Source organism: Amblyraja radiata, chromosome 3 (assembly GCF_010909765.2).
Source record: "Amblyraja radiata isolate CabotCenter1 chromosome 3, sAmbRad1.1.pri, whole genome shotgun sequence".
NCBI classification, from domain to species: Eukaryota; Metazoa; Chordata; class Chondrichthyes; order Rajiformes; family Rajidae; genus Amblyraja; species Amblyraja radiata.
In genome coordinates, this window is record NC_045958.1 from 61,226,435 (window position 1) to 61,244,272 (window position 17,838).

At 45.0% G+C, this 17,838-nt stretch overlaps 1 protein-coding gene across 1 annotated transcript in view; it reads left to right on the plus strand.

Moving 5' to 3' along the window:
* Nucleotides 1-17,838, plus strand: part of frmpd1 (FERM and PDZ domain containing 1) — a 132,107-nt gene that overhangs the window by 84,046 nt on the left and 30,223 nt on the right. Inside the window, exons 12-13 of the mRNA XM_033017891.1 lie at nucleotides 12,270-12,365; nucleotides 12,446-12,628. Of these exons, the coding sequence (XP_032873782.1) occupies nucleotides 12,270-12,365; nucleotides 12,446-12,628 (279 nt within the window). The remainder of the gene's footprint in view (nucleotides 1-12,269; nucleotides 12,366-12,445; nucleotides 12,629-17,838) is intronic.

Here is a 17,838-nt window from a genome sequence, read left to right on the forward strand (position 1 = left end):
CAGAGATTAAAGACTGTTCTTTGTGCTGAAATCAGTTGCTAAAAGCATAATCAACTTAAAGGATACTGCTCCCATTAGGAATACAGTAGATGAATATCTGCATAATAATTTACTGATATACATTGCACACTACTATGAGTCTAGGCTTTTTGAAAGTAAGTAAGTAAGTAAGAAGTAAGTTTATTGGCCAAGTATTCACATACAAGGAATTTGCCTTGGTGCTCCGCCCACAAGTAACAACATGACATAGAGTGACAGTTACGAATGACTTAGAAAACACTAAACATTAATAATAATAAGACATTAATGATAAAACACCATTGATCAAGCATGTGAACCAACAAAATACCAGATCAAAGGGAGGCTACAGATTTTTGGCTGTTGAGTAGAGCAACTACTCGTGGATAAAAACTGTTTTTATGTCTGGCTGTGGCAGCTTTGACAATCAGGAGTCGCCTTCCAGAGGGAAGTGATTCAAAGAGTTTGTGGCCAGGGTGAGAGGGGTCAGAGATGATCTTGTCCGCTCGCTTCCTGGCCCTTGCAGTGTACAGTTCATCAATGGAGGAAAGGTTGCAGCCAATAATCTTCTCTGCTGAGCGGACGATTCGCTGCAGCCTCCAGGTGTCGTGCTTGGTGACTGAGCCAAACCAGACCATGATGGAGAAGGTGAGGACAGACTCTACGATGGCCGTGTAGAATTGGACCATCATTGCCTGTGGCAGATTGTGCTTCCTCAGCTGCCGCAGGAAGTACATCCTCTGTTGTGCCTTTTTGACTGTGGAGTCGATGGTAGCCCCCCACTTAAGGACCTTGGAGATGATGGTTCCCAGGAACTTAAAAGACTCCACAGATGTGACTGTGGTGTTGTTAATGGTGAGTGGGGTGAGGGGAGGGGGAGCTCTCCTAAAGTCTACAATCAATTCCACTGTCTAAAGAGCATTGAGCTCTAGGTTGTTGCTACGGCACGAGTACGCCAGCTGTGACACTTCCTGTCTATAGGTAGATTCCTCCCCATCCTGGATCAGTCCAATCAGGGTTATGTCATCCGCAAACTTGAGAAGCTTGACAGAGGTGTCTGTGGAGGTGCAGTCGTTGGTGTAGAGAGAGTAGAGGAGAGGGGAAAGTACGCAGCCTTGCGGTGCTCCTATGCTGAGCATTTGCAGGTCCGAGATGTGCTATCCCAGCTTCACATGCTGCTTCCTGTCTGCCAGGAAGTTGGTGATCCACTGACAGAGGGGTTCAGGCACAGTCAACTCGGAAAGTTTGGAGTGTAGTAGCTCTGGCACAATGGTGTTGAATGCAGAGCTAAAACCAACAAACAGGATCCTCGCATAGGTCCCCTGGCGGTCTAGGTGCTGTAGGATGAAGTGCAGGCCCAGGTTGACTGCATCATCCACAGATCTATTGGCCCGATATGCAAACTGCAGAGGGTCCAGCAGGGGTTTTGTGATATTTTTCAGCTTGGCCAGCACAAGCCTTTCGAGTATCTTCATGACTACAGAGGTCAGTGCGACAGGCCTGTAGTCATTAAGACAAGTAATCCTTGCCTTTTTGGGTACAGGGACAATAGTGGAGACTTTGAAGCAGGCAGGGACAGTACATGTTTGCAGGGATTGGTTAAAAATGTCTGTATGGACCGGTGCCTTCTGTTTGGCACAGAGCTTAAGGGTAGAGGGGGAAACATTGTCAGGTTCGTGAGATTTACGGCTCTTTTGTCCTCTGAAAAGCCTCTCCACCTCCTCTATTGTTATTGTTGATATTGGATAAATTATGTTGTGCAGCACAGAGGGTGTGGGTGATTGGGTGTGAAGTGGTGATTGGAGGGGGGTGGGTGCAGAAAGGCCCAGTCTTTGCAGACTGAGGTCAGGCTGTGAGTGGGTGTGAAGTGTTGGTTGAGGTGGGGTCCAGTCTTTTCATACTGGAGTCTTGCCTTAAGTAGGTGAAGTGGTGAAAGGGAAGGAGAGGGTGCAGGGTCCATTCTTTGTAGACTGGGGTCTGGCTGTGTTGGTTGGAAAGAAACACAAACCTCTGTTACTTCCTTTTACAAGTAGCTCACATGTCTTGTTCACAAACTTCCCATACAATCGTGCAGAGCTAGCTGCCCGAGAAAAGGCTGCACCAGCCATCACTCGTGACTTCGAGTAAATAGGACCTTCTTTCAGCCACCTTTATCATGGACACCCTGAATGAATAGGCAAAGTTGGCACTATTACATTTCATGTTGCCTCATCCTTAATATTGTAAGAGGCATCTATTGATAAAACCCCTGAGTCTTATCAGCTACAAATTTTGCATGTCGTCTATAAACTCGATGACACAATGCCCTTTTGATCTGAGTAGGGCAGCAGCAGCTTTGAAATCTTTGTAAATAGCCTACGCCTGAAGACAACCCTTAGATTGAGCCTAAACCTTCCACCACTGGCTCTGTTATCAAAACACCAGATATATCTGTGCCTCTCGTGGATAGATATGGCAAAGTATACATCTCCCAGATCGATAGAGGCCCTAATTCTCTGAATCCGCGAAATTGCTGAAAGCCAATCATCCAATCTTAAACTGGGTATCCAAACACATGATCAGACTAGCCAAATCCTAACCTGATTTGGCATGTTCCACGTTTCTGCAATCTTGAGAAATATCAGAAATATACCCATCTTGATCTTGGGCAGACTACTCATTCTTTGTGAGATGTCTCTGATTCCATTTGGAACCATCGTTTCCTCTATTGACTGTACAAATGGAAATTTTTGACTTCTCTTGACGTGGAAGATGCATGTCTATTTCTTCACTTATTTCGCCCGTAACATATAATCAGAACCTTATGACTAGAGCTGAACACAGCATCCACTTGATGTGGGAATACGAGTTCCCTGTCAACTCTTGACTGTCAGAGTCACCATAAATCCTCAGCGTTCTTCCTCATAGTGGAAAATAGCATAATGCAAGCCTGAACCAGGAATTGCTCCGCAGTCCTGTGACTGAAACCACCTGTCTGAGTCGCCAGTGTGCGCAACACAATCTCTTCGACCAGCCACTCAATCAGGAATACTGGTATCGAGAGTCTACAGATTATTATATATACATTTTTTATTCACATCATGAACCTGCAGGCCAGATAAAAATGCTACATGCCAGACCGGCTTCCTGCTGGTAGCTACCTATCCCAGAGAGGATGGCAATGATGTTTCCAATGAACTGGCAAATCCACTAACTGGGCAGAAAAATTAAATATGTGTTGAGGGAAACTTCAACTACTTCACTCTACTGAGCAGCCTGATAACCTCAATCACAGATGTTGAGGCAGTGCTCCCCTGGTCAATATGACCCATATCTCCAGCCACTTCCAAGATGGTCTACCCTGAACCAGGGTAACCAAGCTGTTCCTACTTGGAACTTACAGAGGTTGCTATGCAAGGCACCCTGCCAATGCCTCTGCATCAACCTGATCTTCTCCAGAGACAGTGAAAGGTACTAGACAGCCCATGCTGCCAGTAAATCCAAACCCGGGCCGACAGACTGCTCCATTTTGGAGTTTTACGGAGGTTAATAAAGAGACCTTACCTGCCAGGGTCTCTGAACCCGAGTCGACCTGCTTGTTGGAGCTTCAGCGAAGTTCCATTGCAGACCCTGTCTGACCACATCTTCTACTCCACGCTTGCCAAAGAGCTCGTTTCCGGAGCTCAAAAGCGATATTGCTGTGCAAGGCACACCTGCCAACATTCCTGAGCCGAATGGGACAGACTACCTCTTCGGCCTACAGCCTCTTAGAGCCTTGCTGGAGCTTTACTGTGCAGGCCACACTACCAGTTTATTCCCAGCCAGATTAGACAGGCTGCTCCTTTGGCCAGCTGCTCCTTCGGAGCCTCAGCGGCTCACTGGACAGGTCACGCCTGCCGTTACTGCAAGCCTGGTTCAACAAGCTGTACTTGCAAGGCCAGCTAGTGACTCCCGACTGCCCCTTTGCGGAGCTTCAACGGCACTTCCTGCTCCTTGAATACAGGGTGAAAACCCGCTGGAATGCTGGAGCTTTAACCACCTAGAATGGTACTCCACCCCCGCAGCCGCCTTAAATTCCCCCTGCAAGTCTTCAACTTGCTACATAAGTCCTCTCTGAAGAGATACTATGCAGGCTGCACGTTACTGGCCCTGTAAAAATGAACCATTTTGGGAATTATCTCATGCCTTATAGCATTTAGCAAAGGCAACAGCCCCAACTGGCTATTACAGAGAAGTGATAATGCAATTGCCTGCACTTCCGAGAGTTGCAACCCATCTAGTGACTTGCAAAAAGGCCGTAATGACTCCAGAGCGGTTTTGGACTTGCTGACATAATTTCGTTGCCTACATATCATCACTGAGATATCCCAACTGATGAAATTGACTTATGGAAACATCCAAAAGTCTGGCAGTTATCTGGACTGGCATATTTCCCAGATACTTTAGCCAGATCTTCCTCCAGTGAATCTCCTATCCTCAAAGGAATGGCAAATATGTGACAAGAGCCGGTAGCTCCTTCATATAATTAAAAATGAAGCATATCCCGCATCAGTTTAGGGATTCAATTTCCTTATCGATATCCACATAGTTGGAGTCACCTATGTAAGAATCTCCAATGCTCCCCTCTTCTGAGCGAGAAATATCATAACGCAACCCTGAGCCAGGTATTGCTTCCCTTCTTCTGAGCGGAAGATATTATAACGCAACCCTGAACCAGGTGTTGCTGCCACAGGCATCGGACTGACACAGCCTGTAAATGTCTCCTGTGCTTGGAGCACATTTCCTTTTTCCATTTTATTTATTTATTCAATTTTAGCAATAAACACAAGATCGCGGTGGAGGGACTTTTTCCGCATGATTTCACTGACGATCCTGACTGCAGCAGATTCTTCTTCAAAACAGTTGACGATTTATTTTATCTTTTCAAAATTTGCAGCATAGTAGAGTACAGCAGAGAGCCATGTACCCCACCTAGTCAATACGGGCTGAGGAGGTAGCGGAATCTCGGGTGCAATTTCCTTGAACAACTGCACATGTGATGGTACTCTGAGGATTTTCTTGACATTGGAAACTAGGCGATCAACATTTGGAAACAAGCTACGTATATGTGCTTGGCAATTCTATGAAGTCCTTGAGCTAAGCTAATGCAACATTTTGGGGAATAAAACTTTAAGTCACCAACAGAAGAATATTCTCGTGTTTTATAACTTCTGGCCAAAGTACAGCAAGTGAAGATGTAAACAATTGAGCAATAGTTGAGCTGTTTGACTTATCCAATACTTCCGATGTCAACAAACACTTCCTTGATGGTTGACCTGCCTCCAGTGTAACGATGACCACATTGGCAACATATCTCCCCACAACATCTGTTGTCTCGCCTATTGAGATCCATATTTTGTTGCATGGAACTTCATCTCTAATTTTCTGCACAACAATGTTGAAGTTGCTGTCAACATAATTTTTCCGTAATGATGACTCACTTGGTATATGTTCCTTTGTCTATTTCTCTAAAAAAACTCTAAGAGATTTGTTTTCCAATTTCCACAGTGGAATTCCAGCATCAATGAATGCCTTGCACAGATCACTCAAACTCAGATTTGCGACCGGAGCTAGCAGTAAACGTAGTGAGGAGACAAGCTTGGGTATTTCACTTGGGTAGTCTACATCCCAGAGGTATCAACATTGACTTCTCTAAGTTTACTTAGCCCTTGTCTTCTCCCTCCTTCCCCTTCCCAGCTCTCCTTCTAGTCCTACTGTCTCTGCTTCTTCCATTTTTTTTCTCGCTCCCCATATCAGTCTGAAGAAGGGTCTCAACCCGAAACTTCACCTATTTCTTCTCTCCATATATGCTGTCTCACCCGCTGAGTTTCTCCAGCATTTTTTCCAGCATCTGCAGTTCTTTCTTAAAAAGATCTTGGAGAAAAGTGAACCAGCGGGCAGCGGCACGAACGAATGAACGACCGTCGGTGGTGCCCTGGTTTTGCACCGGTGGTGGAAGTTTTCTTGTAAGTAATACTATGATAACACGTTAATAATAACATTAATATTAACATGTTAACATAGAAAACATCATTGTAATCACGGTACAACTAGAGAAAATAGCACAACCTTTTAGTGAAAAGGCAAAAAAAGGCTGATTTAGGCACTCGATCGTGAAAAAGCCATTATCCTGGTGAAATCATCAAAAAAGGTATGAAAAGGGACATGGCATTTATGGCAAAATCCTGGCAAAATACCTTGCAGGATCTCGTGTACTGCCAAGTAGAAACATTTTGATGATTGGCCTTGGTAATTTTGTATATGAGTGCAGCCCCTTAAGCATATGGTAAGATACGGTTCACTCTCTTCATCCATCTTTTACTACACATATACAACTTAATGAAGGACTTGGCTTAGGTCAATTCTGCATAAAGCCCATGAGATGTTCCCATTTATCATTGACTGCCGGGTTTAGGGTCACTTGAGATCCCCATTCACTTTAAGATGTTTTCATTTGACCCCATTGGTCACTAGTTTGTCTGATTCTTCCACCTAACTTTTCAGTAAATACAACTCAGGTTGCTATTAACAACGTAATGGATTAGCATAAGGCTGAAGGGGCCTTGTGATGAGTATTCTGAATGTTAGTATCATCAAAAATGGTGTAACTTTGCAGTATCTACATGGACAGAAACATATATCTCCTCAATTGATTGTTGTTTTTAGTTAATCCTTGCTCAGTAATCTCTGCCCAGATCTGTGTACTTAGCTGTGTCTATTGATAATCGTGTACATTGGCCATTGACAAGTGATTTTATTTGATCTGATAACTTCATTACTGCTTGGAGAAATTACAAGGTTCTCTTTACTCTGGATGGCTATTGCATTGCAGCTTTATACATCCTTCCCTTCATCCATATTACCAACTCTCTGAATTTAATTCTGTTAATCTACGAACTGAAATCCCAATGTTTGTTATTAGGTTCATCGAACACTAAGGTTCACGGGAGAATTTATCATAATACTGTGTAACGTTCTTAATAACATCTGATTAACCAGAAGATCTGCCTGTGTTGCTGAACTGTGCTATCTTATTGAATTAGGTGACAAATCATCCTCTATGATAATCCTCAACACTGGTACCCCGCAAGAATGCATTCTATATGCCTTATACACTTGTGATTGTGCAGCCAAATACCAATCAAACTCAATTTACAAGTTCACAGATGGCATTGTCATGGTGGGCCTAATATCAAATAATATCAAATAATGTTGATACATAGTACAGGAAGGAGATTGTGAACCTCAAAACCTGGTGCCAAGACAACAAGAAAATAAACACAAAGTGCTGGAGTAACCCAGCGGGTCAGGCATCATCTCTGGAGAATAATGATGGTTGAAATTATGGGTCGGTTCCCTTCTTCAGACTCATGAAGAAGTGTACCGACCCGAAGAGTCTGAAGAAGGGCACTGACCTGATACGTCACCCATTCCTTTAACTTCAGACATGCTGCCTGACCTGCTGAGTTACTCCAGCACTTTGTGTCTGTCTTTAGCATAAACCAGCATCTGCAGTTCCTCCTTTCACATCATTGGCTGCTCCACTGCAAAATCCCATCAATGAATGCCTACTTTGTAGAAGTTCTCCTCTCTCCAGCAGGAGTTCTGTGAGACCCTCTCTCACCTCTCCAACTCTCTGATTCCTCCAGTTCACCGGCTCTGCAACCATAATTTAACCCGGACTCGCTACCACGGCCACGTGTGTTTTCTCGGCGCTTGCCTGCGCCTCCATCTTGTGCTTTCAACTCTGGTTCCAGACCTCCAAGTTCGGACCCATCCTGGATTACAGGTACCGACAGCCATTCCACTGCTTCACGCAACAGTTCTCTTTCTGTACCCTGTGTTCCACACTGGCTGCTATGTGCCAGCACCAGCAGGCCTTCGCTCTGGCTCTCACACAGCTCCGGGCCTCACTCATCCAGATGTGCAATGGACCCCAACATTACTTCATTCTATGTCAGATCCACGCATTCAATAAACGATTCCACGCCTACCTGGACTCCAGCTAAGGATCACAAGCTTGCCCGCCTCCAGACTGGTCTCTCCACTGACACTCCTCCAATGGACCACCCGCAGTCCAATGGCCCCACCGCTGGACCTCGTCACCTGCCCGACCACCACGAGACTGAGACTCAGGATGCGATCGCAGCCACGATGCGACTCTAACCATCACCGCCTCCCTAGCCAATCCCAGGCAAGGGACACCGAAGTCGCTGCCACCGCCAACCTTTACCGCCTCTCTGGGACCACCGTCACTGCTGCCGCCAACCCTCACCACCTCTCCGGACATCCTCTGACCATGGCCACCGACGCTGCTGCCACCGACCATTACCTTTAATGCAATCCTCCGTGGGCCATCACCAGCAACTCCACTAACCCTCGTCTCTCCACCCATCCGCCAGTGGGTCGGAGCCATCGCCTCACCTGTGTCGCAGGCTCAGCTCCAGGCCTCCACACTGCAGGCTCCTACACCATGTGATCTCTCTCCTGGGCCCTGCTGCTGCCCCCCTCTTACAGGGAACCTCAGTAATGATTCCACTGGGGCTTGCCCTTCCGCCTCTTTTAATCAGGTTACGCTGACTACCCCCCACCTATACACTACACCTCACATCCCACTCCCCCCTGAACCTCTATCAACCCCACCACAGTACCTCACTTAAACCTTCATCCACTTCCCTGCCCCCCTCTAACCCCATCCTCACCTTTGTCGTGTTTACACCATCCTCTCCCTCGCTCTGTTGAAGAATGGTCATTCCTCAACAGAGGCCATACCTTTGTTCCCCTCCGCCCCCCACCTCAATGAGTTCCAGGCCTGCCATGACGTGGAGCTTTTCTTCCGTGGCCTCTGCCTCTGTGCTGTTTCCTATGGCAAGGAGTCCTTATCACTCACTGATGACCCCTTCCCCTGTCTCCAACCGTCCTCCCCCTCTTGGATTCCCCCGGATGTCCGTCTACCCTCCTTAGACCGTTTTATTTCTAATTGCCGGCGGTATATCAACATTTGCACTCCCCTTACCTCACCCCCTCCAAACATACAGTCCTCCGCTCACTTTGCAACAATCCCGACAGTTTGAAGAAGGGTATGAACCCAAAATGTCAGCTGTCCTTTTTCTCCAGACTTTGGTACCGGACACACTGACTTACTCCAGCACTTTGTGTCTATCTTTGGTATAAACCAGCATCTGCAGTTCTTTCCTACATGTCAAGACAAGAATCCCTCCCTCAACGTCAGGACGATAAAGGAGATTGTGTTCTATTTCAGGACGCAAAGCAGTACACACATTGATGACACTGAATTAGAGATGGTTCTTAGGGATAAATATCACCACCAATTTTTTCTGGACTAGCCACATCGAAGCTATAGTCAAGAAAGCACACCAATGCCTCTACTTCCATAGAAAGGCATAGGAAGTTCAGCATGTGCCCAACAACCCTCACCAACTTCTACAGATCAGCCATAGAAAGTATTTTATCAGGCTGCATCTCAGCATGGTTTGGGAACAGCTCCATCCTAGACGGCAAGAAATTGTGGAGAGTTGTGGATGTAGCCCAGACCATGCGGATGTAACACAAACCAACCTCCCTCCATTGACTCCATCTACACTTTATGCTGCGTCAGCAAGGCCACCAACATAATCAAGGACCAGTTTCACCTCAGTCACTCTCTCTTCTCCCCTCTTCCATGGGGCAAGAGGTAAAGAAGTGTGAATCTCCAGATTCAGGGACAGTTTCTTCCTCACTGCCCTCACCAGCTAAAGTGCAGTCCTGACCCATGTAACTCATTGGAGACATTTGAACTTTCATTAATCAGATTTTTTCAGACTTTATCTTGCACATTAAACTTTATTTTTACCCATAGAGTACTATGTTTACATACAGTATCTGTTGAGCTAGTAAGAATTTCATTATTCTGTTTCGAGACATATGACAATAAAACACTCCTGACTCTCTTGAAAGCCACGAAATGAAATGGGAAATTGCACTGTTTACAGCCCCATCATATTAGGTTAGTTTATTTCTATTCATAAATCTATGTTCTTGAATATTGCAGATTTCACCATGTATAATTCCATATGGAACGTAAAAAGAACACAGTTCCAAGATAATGGGCCAACGTGCTTTTCCATAATTTTTCTCTGCATAAGATTAAAGTTTGTTCAGCCCCTGGTGAACAATCATTATCTATTTGTTACATTCCTAGGATCTCTGGTATTAACTGCAGTGATCCCTGAAGAGAATGCACCCAACCACATGATCACAATATACAGAGTACCTTTCAGAAACTGAATCCTGTGGTTATATTGTCAATTCTAGTACTTTAAGATTTGTTTATTAGTCACGGATTAACAAGGGCAGTTAGAGAGAGAGAGAGAAAATAAAAATCATTAAAATTATGAGAAGAGGGGTGTTAAAATGTAAAAGTTGCAAAATGCAGGAATGTCAGACATGCCCAGAAGATCAGGCTGTGGTAATAGACAGAGAAAATCTAGCCTATATCATTGTTGGATGATATAGCATCTAACAGCAGGAATGGTTTTGTCACCGATTTTGACAGTGACATTGAGTTAGCAAAATTAATGCTTGTTCAGAATCTGGGGTTTTTACCTACCTGTATTTCTTCCTAAAGAAAGGAAGCTTGCGTTATTGAGTTCTGAAGATTTATATTGCTAAATCATGAAATTACAGGGACTGCACAGTGGTGCAGTTTGTAGAGCTGCTGCCTCACAGCGCCAGAGACCGGGTTCAATCCTGACCTTAGCCGCTGTCCATGTGGCCTCTTCATGTTCTTTCTGTGGTGCTCCAGTTTCCTCCCATATCCCGAAGATGTGCAGGTTTATAGGTTGATTGGCCTGTAACTTGCCTCTTGTATGTAGGAGTGGCTGCGAAAGTGGGACAACATGGGACTAGTGTAAACGGTTAATCAATCGTCAGTGTGGACTTGGTGGGCTGAAGAGCCTGTTTTCATGCTGTACCTCCAAACTAAACAGAAGCATAGTGTGAAATGCAGGATATCTGCAGATGTTGACTATAATTGTGTCTAGTGGAAAAAAAAATGGAAATCATATTTTATTTATTCAAGGAGAGTTGCTGCAAGAGCTGCTAATTAACATGCAAGAGTGGGTTTGACTAGTTGCAGAGTTATGCTGCTGAGTATTCATATGATGTCCCAACAGTTGTTTCCCACAGACATGGTTCTATTCTGTGACCACATCATGGAAAACAGCACATGTGCTTCCCATGATTTTTATCTATGATCCGTCGTTCATGGAAAGGTTCTTCCGGAACAACACCTTTGACCACAAGTCCATCGGACAATGGTCAGCACGGAACATCCTGTACTGCAGGGAAATGACTCCATGGATCCTGTGGCATGGTTCCCAGAGCAGACTGTCCAGCTTGTCTCATCGCCAGAACTCACCAACAAGCACCAAGACCTGGCTTGGCTGGCGGTGAGGGGAGCCCTCCAAGTCAGATCCTTCCTGCGACGTCGGAACCTCACTACCAGCGCACGCTGCCCTTGGGACGGCTGCTATGGAGAGGAGACGATTGTCCACCTCTTTGCAGAGAGTGGATTTGTAAAGCGAGTCTGGAGAGGTTTGCAAGGGTCCCTGTCACGGTTTATTCCGAACAGCTCCGTCACAGAGTACTCTGTGATTTACGGACTGTTCCCAGGGACACATTCAGAGACTGACATTGAGTGCTGCTGGAAGGTCATCAACTTGGTGAAAGACGCTCTTTGGTCTGCGCGTGCTTTGTTGACCACCCAGCGGAGCAAGATGTCGTTGGGGAATGTTGCCGACTGGCCCGCTGCAGACTGCAGGAGTACGTGCTGAGGAACGCACTGAAGCTTGGTGCAGCCAACGACAAGGCTCTGTGGGGGAAGACAACAGACTAGAGTCCTTCCGCTGCTGGACATGGGGGGCAGGGTGTAGTGGAGACGCTCCTCAAAATAAGGGCCATGCCAGTGGGCTACATGAGTGGCATGGGTGGGGCGTAAAATTGTGATTTGGTGGAGCTGTATGTTTGTATGAATAGCCTCAGAGGATGTCGGATGGAGTTTTGTAAGGATCATGTATTGAGATTTATTTCTCGAATAAAGTCTATTTTGAAATTTTTAAAAAAAAGTTTTTTTTAATGTTTTGATGATTGTCCCCACATGTTGTCATTAAAATTTATCTGTTAATACAAATGTATTAAAATTTATTAAAATGTATTTCCCATTCTGTTTGAAGCAACTGATATCGACAGCTCAGACCCAGCTGAACTATCTAAACATACTGAGTAACCTTCGAACATATGGTGGAAAGACCTTTAATGCAACCCTGATGGTAGGTCTAACAATAAGGATCAAGAGATTCTTTAAACTCTTGTTAAAATCTTTTATTTCTAATCAATATGGTTTCTTCAGTTGCAGGATAGAGAATCATTTGTTACATTGTTGGTGGGAGCCAAATATGGTATCAGCCACATAATTAACAGCAAGCTTAACATTATGGACCAGTTAACAAACTTCAACAACATCAGAAAGCTGGAGTTGACCTTTGAATGTGACAAGGTCAGCATGGTGAACATCTACCTGCATAATATGAAGGTAAAGAATATATATTATGTGTGCTACCTCCTTGCCTGATGTGGATGTCAAATGTCATACAGTATACTTGTGCTTATAGAAACATAGAAAATATGTGCAGGAGTAGGCCATTCGGCCCTTCGAGCCTGTACCGCCATTCAATATGATCATGATCAATATGTCCCACTATATCTTGCACAACATTCACTTGTGTCTTCAGATCTCCCAAGTGTTCAAAAGTTACACCTGAACCATCTGAAAGCATCCTTACCCTTGCAGTTACATCTGCACATTGGCCATTGTATTGCAGCCAATTCATACCTCAGAGAGTCCAAAGAATAGATGTTATTAATCTGTGTGTTCAGTCCTGTATCTTCAGTTTCCTGATAAATCACCTTCCTTTCCTCATGAGAATGTATTTTGTCCATACTTATCCATTTCCTATTTGAAAACCTCTACTTTATTTGTCATTCTTTGATTCCAATCCACTTGAGTCAAATTCAGATTATTAGCTCTTCCAGTCAATTACTTTCATTATGCTTGTTTCTCATTCTATCTCACCAAAAACCTGGCACCTACTCACATGCCCCTCTATTCCACCAAAGCAAATCCTGCTTCTTCCCATTGTGACTGGGACCACTCTGCCCAAAGTGTACGCATCTGAGAAATTAGACCCCCTTACTGCTCTATTTATGATTTTCATGTGACTGTTGAATAGTTGACGAATATGAGTCTGTGAGGGCCCAGTAGCTCTTTATATGGGCTCTTGGGGCCAATATGAGCAAAACTAAGGAGAGCTGCTTGAGATAAGTGGAGAGCAAATGGCTGCGGATTCTGGAATCGGATAGAGAAGATAGGTGAAGAGTGGAACCAAATAGCAGATGGGAACAGCAGGGGGATGGGAGGGGTGGGAAAGGGTGAGCAGTGGTGAGGAGGGAAGTGGGTCCAGTGGAAGAAATGCGCAAGTGGTGAGCAGATGAAGTAGGTGAGGGGACGAGAGAGAATCGGGGTGATAAGTAACTTTCAAGGCTGTATCATTTCCGCCCATGGAAAGAGTTGTTGAAGTGGCAGACCACAATGAGAAACAGCTCTTTAAGCAGAGGAGTGTTTTGCATCAGATTCTGATTGGAAATAAAGTTTGGAAACTGGGGTAGGCACTTATAATTGACATTGTGGCATCACATGAAGTCACTTGGCCTACTAAGTCTGCTCCACAACGTCATTTACCATTTTAATTAAGAGTTTATGGTTTTCGGATGTTCGGATAAGCACAGCACTTGAGGTGCTCCTCTCTTCTGTTAAGCTTTATTTTCCTGCCAAGGCCCGTGAGGTTTCTGACAAGTGCGTTAATGTTGCAGCAGTGTATTAAAAGTGCTGGGGTCATTGATTGGAAACATTGCTGTGTACCAGCAGTCTTTGTGCATAAATATATTACTTGCCATGGGACTGAAATAATTTCATATTGTGTGCATTGAAGAGCTTCTCCCATTTAGGCTTCCAATCAATCCAATTTATCTGCATTAAAAAAGCACAGTGCAATATAATTAGTACTGAGTCTTTCTATGAAAACTTGCAGCTTTCCCTGCCAATTAACTGCAAAGTTCATATTTCAGAGTATATTTTGATTATTGCATTATTAGGGGAAATATGAAATATATCTGATAAAAGGATATTAATAACACGTATTTCACATCACCCCATGTCATCTCACAATAAGTGAATTTTTGAAGCATACAGTAAACCCTCATAATGGACAATAGGGGGAGGAAATGGTGTCTGTTATTGCTGTTTGCCTGCTATAACTGAGTATGGGATTCTCATTGTATAAGTAGTAGAAACAAACAACTGCAGATCCCAGTTAATACACAAAAGGTCACAAAGTGCTGGAGTAACTCAGTAGGTCAGGCATCTCTGGAAAACATGGATAGGTGAAGTTTCGGGTCGAGACCCTTCTTCAGCCTCTTGGTCTGAAACTGGTCTGGAATCCCGGTGAGTAGACAGCCCTGGGCTGCGGACGACTGGGGGAGAGATGAGAATTGGCAGAGGCTGCCAGAGTACAGGCCAGGGTCAGCGATGGTGCTGGTGGTGGCATGCACAGCCTGGAAGTGGCCGAGGAAGGTGTGGGCTGGTGGTGGCGGCAGAAGGTCTAGCTTGTAAGCAGCCAGGGCGGGAGTGTGGGCCAGGGGTGACATTAACAGTCTGTGCTGGCAGACGTCAGGGTGGCACTGTGACTGGCGGTGAAGGTCGATAGGTCCGTCTGCTATAACGGAAATCCATTATAAAGAGGGTTTACTATAAAAACGAGGGTTTACTGTAGTTGCTATTATAATGTCAAAAATTGCTGCAGTAATCTTGTGCACAGTGAGAGTCTGCAAATTGTGCAGGAACTTCTGTCTACGAGGCAAGATGTTCAGGCATGTGTGGCACATAGGTTTAACTTTAGGTTTATTATTGTCACATATACTGAGGTACAATGAAAAGTTGTCTTTTCGATGCTAACCGATCAGATAATACTATACATAAATATAATCGTCAAACTTAAGTACAATAGGTAGAGCGAAGGGGAAGAGACAGAGTGCAGAGTTTACAGTAGTTCTCTTCATTGTAATGCATCAGTTCTATAGACAAAGTCCAATATCCGCAAGGGAGTGGAGATGAATTGGACAGTATCCTGGCTTATAGAACAGATAACAGAGGGGAAAGATCTGTTCCTGAATCCGGTGGTGGGTACTTTCACGCTTCTATACTCTCTTCTGGATGGGAGCAGGGAGAAGAAAGAGTGACTGGGATGGGTCAAGTCTTTGATTATACTGGCTGCTTTTCAGAGCCATCATGAAGTGTAGATGGAGTCAATGGTGGGGAGTCTGGTCAGTGTGATGGACTGGGCTACATCCACAATCTCTGCAATTTCTTGCGGTCTTGGGCAGAGCTATTCCTAAACCAAGCTGTGATGCAACCTGGCAGCTTGCTATCTGTGATGCATCTGTAGAAGTTTGTATGTGTCATTGGAGACATGCCAGATTTCCTTGGTCTCTTACGGAAGTAGAGCCAAAGTCTATCATCTTGGCTGTCGCATCAATGTGGTTCGTCCACGGCAGATCAATTGTAATATTAACACCAAGGAACATGATGCTCTCATCGTCTGCAGCACCATCGTTGCTGATTGGGGCATGTTCTTCATCACGCTTCCTGAAGTTGATAACTAGATCCTTGTTTTGCTGACATTGAAGGAGAGGTTGTTGTCCTGAAATTGTGTGACTTAGTTCTTTACTTCCTTCCTGTACAAAGTCTCATCATTGTTCATGATCCGGCTTACCACAGTGATGTTATCTGCAAACTTGTAGATGGAGTTTGGCTGTACGGCCATGAGTGAGTGTACAGGGAGTATAGCAGGGGACTACAAGTTAGAACGTTGAGGATCTCTAGTGAGAAGGGGGGAGCTGATTCCAAAATCCAGGAGTTTGGAGAGGAGTTTGGATGGGATTACAGTTTGAAGGCAGAGTCTAATATAGGAGTTCTTGTTATCTAAGTGTCCAGAGATGAGTTTAGGGCGTTTGCCATGAACCTGTTGCAATGCTAAGCAAACTGCAGTGGATCGAGTGTGTAAAAAGAAACTGCAGATCGTGTTTACACTGAAGATAGACACAAAAATGCTGGAGTAACTCAGCGGGTTAAGCAGCATCTCTGAAGAAAAGGAATAGGTGTCATTTTGGGTCGAGACCCTTTTACAGACTGAGAGTCAGGGGAGAGGGAAACTCTACAAATCAAAGTCAGCACCGATGATCAAGGAAAGGTGGAGCCCACAATGGTCCATTGCTGGCTGTGGAAAAGGTGATAACGAGGGGATACGAATAGTGAAACTAAGCAGGATGATATTGATTTCTATCATTTCAAGCAACCCTAGCCTTCCCTCTCTCTCTGTCCCTCCCCCACCCTGGTCGCCCTACTAGTTTCACTGTCATCCTGCTTAATTGTAATGGATCAAGGCTGGCTGGGAGGCTGCAGGTAATGTTCGCCATCACCATTCTCTTGAAACACTGCATGGCGGTGGCTGTTAGGGCCACTGGGATGATTGGGGTCTTCTTGAAGCAGTTGGGGACTTCAGAAAGGAGTAGTAAGAGATTAAAGATGTCTGTGAATACCTCTACCAGCTGACCTGTACAGGTCCTGAGGACCCTCAACAACTCCATCCGGAGGACCAGTTGCTTTCCACGGATTCACTCTCATGAAGGCCGATCTTACGTCTGCAACAATAACTGTTGGTACAGGCACACTTGTGACTGGTAGGGTGGGTGATGTTTTTCCATCAACCTTCAGTTCAAAGTGGACATAGAGTACATTGAACTCATCAGTGAGGGACTCATTCAAGTCAAGTCAAGTCAAGTTTATTCGTCACATACACATAAGAGATGTGCAGTGAAATGAAAAGTGGCAATGCTCGTGGACTTTGTGCAAAAAGACAAACAAACAAACAACCAAACAAACTACAAACAGAATGGAACAGGATCACATATTCTTTTACATATTAAATATTGTGGGCGGAAGGAAAAAGGGAAAAAAACAGCAATTAAAAAAAAAGCAGTAGAGTGGTACAGTAAAAGTTAGTCCCTGGTGAGATAGGAGTTTACAGTCCTAATGGCCTCTGGGAAGAAACTCCTTCTCAACCTCTCCGTTCTCACAGCATGGCAACGAAGGCGTTTGGCCTGACGATAGCAGCTGGAACAGTCCGTTGCAGGGGTGGAAGGGGTCTCCCATGATTTTATTGGCTCTGGAGTTGCACCTCCTGATGTACAGTTCCTGCAGGGGGGCGAGTGAAGTTCCCATAGTGCATTCGGCCGAACGCACTACTCTCTGCAGAGCCTTCTTGTCCTGGGCAGAGCAATTCCCAAACCAGATGGTAATATTTCCGGACAAGATGCTTTCCACAGCCGCTGAGTAGAAGCACTGGAGGATCCTCGGAGATACTCTGAATTTCCTCAATTGCCTGAGGTGGTAAAGGCGCTGCCTTGCCTTACTCACGAGTGCTGCGGCGTGTGATGTCCATGTCATATCCTCAGAGATGTGGACTCCCAGATATTTAAAAACAGCGTGGCCCGTTATAACATGCGAACCTTGCCACAATCTAGGGGTATCCTGTCATTGCCTTGAGACTCCAACGGTCTGGAATTCCATCTTGGCATCCTTAATAGTTCAGTGAAGCTCGTAAATTGATTTCTTGTAGCGTTTGGATC